Here is a 5,589-nt window from a genome sequence, read left to right as displayed (position 1 = left end):
TTTTTCTTTTTGCTTATGTGGTGCTGAGGAATCAAACCCAGGGCCTCAGGCATGCAAGGCAAGCGCTCTACCACTGAGCCACCTTCCCAGCCCATGGAGCAAAGTTCTTTCAACATCATAGTGATAAAAAGAAATAAGTAAATTCTCTGAATTTCTCATTTAGCCCCTGAATCATCTCATGAGCGAAGACATAGAGTCAGGCTTTACAAGTTGTGGTGAGGATTAGATGTGCAGGTGTAGTTGGTAACATGTAGGGAAGTTATACTCTGTGACCAGAAGGCAGTCCTATTTCTATTTTATGGGAATGCCACAGATTCTAAATACAGATGCTCCTCAATTTACCGTGGGTCTGTGTCCTGGTAACCTGGTCTGGTCTAAAGTTGAAAATACCATACTTAATACCCATTTTTATAAATGACCAACTGTCATAGCTTAGCCTAGTTTTCCTTACATGTGGTCTGAATATTTACATTAGCCTTTAGTCTGTCAAAATCACATAACACAAGCCTACTTGTGGGCTATTTATATAATAACTCTACCTAAAAACTGGCACCATAGTATACTGTAGAATCTTGATTGTTTATTCTCATCTAAATGGCCAACAGGGTGTGCACTGAGAGAGTCACAGAAAAACGTAATTCAAACTTAAAAGTACAGTTTTTACTGAATGTTTGGCTTTAGCACCAATACATAAAGTCAAAAAATCATGAACTCTAGGGACTGTGGCTCTACATTATATCTGACTACCCAGTTGAACTGCAAGCAACATTTGGTCTTTTTCTTGTTACATTTTCTTTGTTTTCCTCATAAATTTGTATTATGTGGATAAAGTTCCTTTGTACTGCTGGATATACTGTAAAATTAAGATTAAATAAAGCCTTAATCTTTTGTTTCTTCTGCTAGAACCTCTTAAAACTTGGCAAGTACTTCATGTTCTCTCATTTCCTTGTCTTTGTGTACATTACATTGTAGCACACCTCACATGGAGATGGGAGGCAAGAAGTTACCTCCCGTACTGGGCGCTCTGGAGCAAGGTGTAGAAACTCAATAGCTTCCTGTGCAGATGAGCAACCTCACATCGGAAACTACAGACTGTTGAAAACAATCGGCAAGGGGAATTTTGCAAAAGTGAAATTGGCAAGACACATCCTTACAGGCAGAGAGGTAATACCTGTGCTTATTTTTGTTGTGCTGGAAGAAGAAAGTGCATGTATTGGGGATTTTTAAAAATTAATTTCCTTTTTTAAAAAAGAACATATCTTTGTTATACAGTGGGGTCTCATTGTGACATTTATATACATACACATATACGTGTACAATATATCCTGATCAACCTCCCTTATCACACTTCCTTAAAACAATTTTCTTAGGTATCGTTCGTTCTCTCTCTCTCTCTCTTTCTTTCTTTCTTTTCCTTCCTTCTTTTCCTTTCTTTTCCTTTCCTTTCCTTTCCTTTCTTTCCTTTCTCTCCTTTCTCTCTCTTTCTCTTTTCTTTCTTGCGTCTGTCATGGAGCTTGAACTCAGGGCCTTGTGCGTGGCCCCTGAACTTTTTTGCTCAAGGTTTAGCACTCTACCGTTTTGAGCCATAGCTCCACTTCTTGTTTTGGGGTGGTTAATTAGAGATAAGAATCTCATGGACTTTACTACCGGGGCTAGTTTAAAACCCTGGTTCTCAGATCTCAGCCTCCCCTGGCCTAGTTTAAAACCCTGGTTCTCAGATCTCAGCCTCCTGGGTAGCTAGGATTACATGTATAAGCCACCAGTGCCAAGCTTTCTTCTGTTGTTGTTGTTGGTTTTTTGTTCTCCCTCTCCTCCTCCCCCACCAGTCCTGGGGTTCAAACTCAGGGCCTGGGCACTGTCCTTTGCCACAGCACCATTTCTGGTTTTTTTGCTTATGTGGTTGGTACTAAGGAATTGAACCCAGGGCTTTGTGCATTCTAGGCAAGTACTGTACCACTAAGCCACATTCCTAGCCCCTGCCCTGCATTCTGTCCCTCAGCTCTTCAGCTCAAGGCTAGCACTCTACCACTTGAATCATAGCACCACTTCCAGATTTTTGGTGGCTTATTGGGAGATCAGAGTCTCATGAACTTTTCTGCCAGGCTGGCTTTGAACCGCAATCTGCAGATCTCAGCCTCCTGAGTAGCTAGGATTACAGGTGTGAGCCATCAGTGTCCGGCTCTGTTCTGTTTTTATACATGTAAATAAACTTCTATCATATTATTTATCTCTTCTCACTACTGTTCATCTTCCCATCCAAACCTGTTTTATTTTCTTGTCATTCTTTTTTTTTTTTCTTTCTGTGTATTATATCAAGGGATTTCACTGTAGTATTACTACTTTGGATATATGTTACTTGTGAATTCTTGGGCTTCTCATTATATCATATTGGAATTGTCTTGTCTCCCTCCAGTAGCTATAAAACTATATGGTAGTTGCCAGGCACTGGTGGTTCATGCCTGTAATCCTAGATACTTAGGAGACAGATCAGGAAAAATAGTTTGAGACCCCCATCTTTATCAGTAAAATTCTGGCACAATAGTTCTTGCCTGTCATCTTAGCCACACAAAAAGTATATATAGGAGAAAGCAAATAGGAGAATTGCTGTTCAGGCCTGTCTAGGACTAAAAGTGAGACTCTATCTCAAAAATACCAAAAGAGGCCATGCTTGTAATCCTAGCTACTCAGGAGGCTGAGATCACAGGATCGCAGTTCAAAGCCAGCCTGGGCAGGAAAGTCTTGAGACTCTTATCTCCAATTAACCACCAGAAAACCAGAAGTGGCACTGTGGCTTAAGTGGTAAGAGTGCTCACTTTGAGCTGAAATGCTCAGGGACAGTACCCAGGCCCAGAGTTCAAGCCCCACAGCCAACAAAAAAGCAACAAAAAACCTCAAAGAGCGGGTGCTAGTGGCTCAGGCCTGTAATCCTAGCTATTCAAGAGGTTTAGACCTGAGAATCGTGGTTTGAAGCCAGCCTGGGCAGGGAACTCCATAAGACTCTTTTTTTTATTTTGTTTTGTTTTTGGGGATCCGGTCGTGGGGCTTTAAACTCTGGGCCTGGGCGCTGTCCTTCAGCTCTTCAGCTCAAGGCTAGCGCTCTACCATTTGAGACACAGCGCCACATGCATGCAAGGCAAGCACTCTACCACTGAGCACCTTCCCAACCGCTCCATGAGACTCTTATCTCCAGTTAACAGCTAGAAATCTGGAAGTGGAGCTGCAGCTCCAATTAGTACAGCACTGTCCTTGAGCAATAGGGTTCAGGCACAGTGTCCAGGCCCTGAGTTCAAGCCCCACCACCAATGACAACAACAAAGTGAAAAAGGATTAGGTAGTACTTGTCTAGCAAGCATGAGGCCTTGAGTTCAACTCTAGCACCACCAAAACAAAATGTAGAAAAAAAATTATTAAATGACTATCATCATAATATTGCTGCTTTTTTGTGCTATTCCTGGCAGTTTCCTCAAGGCTAACTAGCATACTTGAGCCCCTTTGGCTTTTTTTTTTTTTTTTTTGCCAGAGCTGGGACTTGAACTCAGGGTCTGGCCACTGTCACTGAGCTTCTTTTGCTCAAGGCTCTAGCACTCTTACCACTTGAGCCACAGCGCCACTTCCAGCTTTCTCTATTTATGAGGAATCAAATCCAGGGCTTCATGCATATTAGGCAAGCATGCTACTACTAAGCCACTTTCCCTGACTCCTCTCTGGCTTTTTAGCGATCAATTGGATATAATAGTCTCATTTGTTTTCCTGTTGGGATTGGCTTTGAACTGTGATTCTCAGATCTCAGTTTGCTAAGTAGCTAGGATTACAGTCATGAGCCACTGGTGCCTAGCTTTGAAGATGTGGGGGGGGGAGGGGGGGCTTGAGCTCAGCAATCTACAAGTAGAGCAAGAGCTCTACTTCTAGCCAGGGATTGGCTTTGAACTGTGATTCTCAGATCTCAGTTTGCTAAGTAGCTAGGATTACAGTCATGAGCCACTGGTGCCTAGCTTTGAAGACGTGTGTGCGTGCGTGTGTGTGTGTGTGTGTGTGTGTGTATGTGTATGTGTATGTGTGTATGGTGAGGCTTGAACTCAGTCATGAGCCACTGGTGCCTAGCTTTGAAGACATGTGTGAGTGTGTGTGTGGTGGGGCTTGAACTCAGCAATCTACAAGTAGAGCAAGAGCTCTACTTCTAGCCAGGTGCTGGTAGCTCACACCTGTAATCCTAGCTACTCAGGAGGCTGAGATCTGAGAATCGCAGTTCAAAGCCAGCCAAAGCCAGTCCGGGCAGGAAAGTCTATGAGACTCTTTATCTCCAATAAATCACTCAGAAAACCAGAAGTGGCGCTGTGGCTCAAGTGGTAGAGCACTCTCCTTGAGCTGAAGAGCTGAGGGACAGTGCACAGGCCCAGAGTTCAAGCCCCATGACTGATCAAGAAATAAAAAGAGGTCTACTTCTGGATTTTTTTGGTGGTTAATTGGTGGTAAGCATCTCACAGACTTTCCTGCCCAAGCTGGCTTTGAATCATACTCCTAAAATCTCAGCCTCCTGGGTAGCTGGGATTACAGGCATGAGCCATTAGTGCCTATCTGAATTTCTCTCTCTCTCTCTCCTCTCTCTCTCCCCCCTCTCTCCCTCTCTTTCTCCCTCCCCCTCTCTCTCTCCCTCTCGCTCTCCCTTCCCCTCTCCCTCTCTCTCCCCCTCTCTGTCCTTTCCTTTCCCTTCTCTCCCTATTCCCCCCCCCCTTTCTCTTTTTTGGTCAGTGATGGGCCTGGGTGCTGTCCTTCACCTCTTCAACTCAAGGCTAGCACTCTACCACTTGAGCCACAGCACCACTTCCAGCTTTTTCTGCTTATGTGGTGCTTAGGAATTGAACCCAGGGCCTCATGCCTGCGAGGCAAGCACTCTACCACTGAGCCACCTTCCCAGCCCCCCCCACTCCTTCCTTCCTTCCTTCCTTCCTTCCTTCCTTCCTTCCATCCTTCCTTCCTTCCTTCCTTCCTTCCTTCCTCCTTTCCCATCTGTCTCTCCCTTCCTTCCTTTCTCTTCTTCCTCTCCCTTCCTCCCTCCCTCTCTCCCTCCTTCCCTCCCTTTTTCCCTCCCTCCTCCTTTCCCATCTGTCTCTCCCTTCCTTCCTTTCTCTTCTTCCTCTCCCTTCCTCCCTCCCTCCCTCCCTCTTTCTTTCTCTTTCTCTCTCTCCCTCTTCCTTCCTTCCTTCCTTTCTTTTTTCTTCCTTCCTTCCTTCCTTCCTTCCTTCCTTCCTTCCTTCCTTCCTTCCTTCCTTCCTTCCTTCCTTTCTTCATTTGCTTTCTTTCCTGGGGCTTGAATTCAGGGGCTGGGCACTGCCTCTGAGCTACATTCTACCACTTGCTCAAGGCTGCACTCTACCACTTGAGCTACAGTGCCACTCCGGCTTTTTCTGTTATATGGTACCCAGGGCTTCATGCATACTAGGCAAACACTCTACCACTAAGCCACATTTCCAACCTGAAGTTTCTTTTTTTTTTAATTATTTTATTTTATTTGTGAACATATTGTACAGAGGGGTTACAATTACATGGGCAGGATAATGCGTACATTTCTTACCAAGCATTGCAGCCTCC

General features: G+C 44.5%; 1 protein-coding gene across 1 annotated transcript in view; it reads left to right on the top strand.

Annotated features, from left to right (window-relative positions):
* Mark3 (MAP/microtubule affinity-regulating kinase 3) overlaps positions 1-5,589 on the top strand; it is a 74,984-nt gene that overhangs the window by 8,441 nt on the left and 60,954 nt on the right. Inside the window, exon 3 of the mRNA XM_013012886.1 lies at positions 976-1,164. Coding sequence (XP_012868340.1) covers positions 976-1,164 — 189 coding nt within the window. The remainder of the gene's footprint in view (positions 1-975; positions 1,165-5,589) is intronic.

This window comes from Dipodomys ordii, unplaced genomic scaffold (genome assembly GCF_000151885.1).
Source record: "Dipodomys ordii isolate 6190 unplaced genomic scaffold, Dord_2.0 Scaffold2, whole genome shotgun sequence".
Taxonomy (NCBI): Eukaryota; Metazoa; Chordata; class Mammalia; order Rodentia; family Heteromyidae; genus Dipodomys; species Dipodomys ordii.
This window is presented reverse-complemented; position numbering and strand designations above follow the sequence as displayed.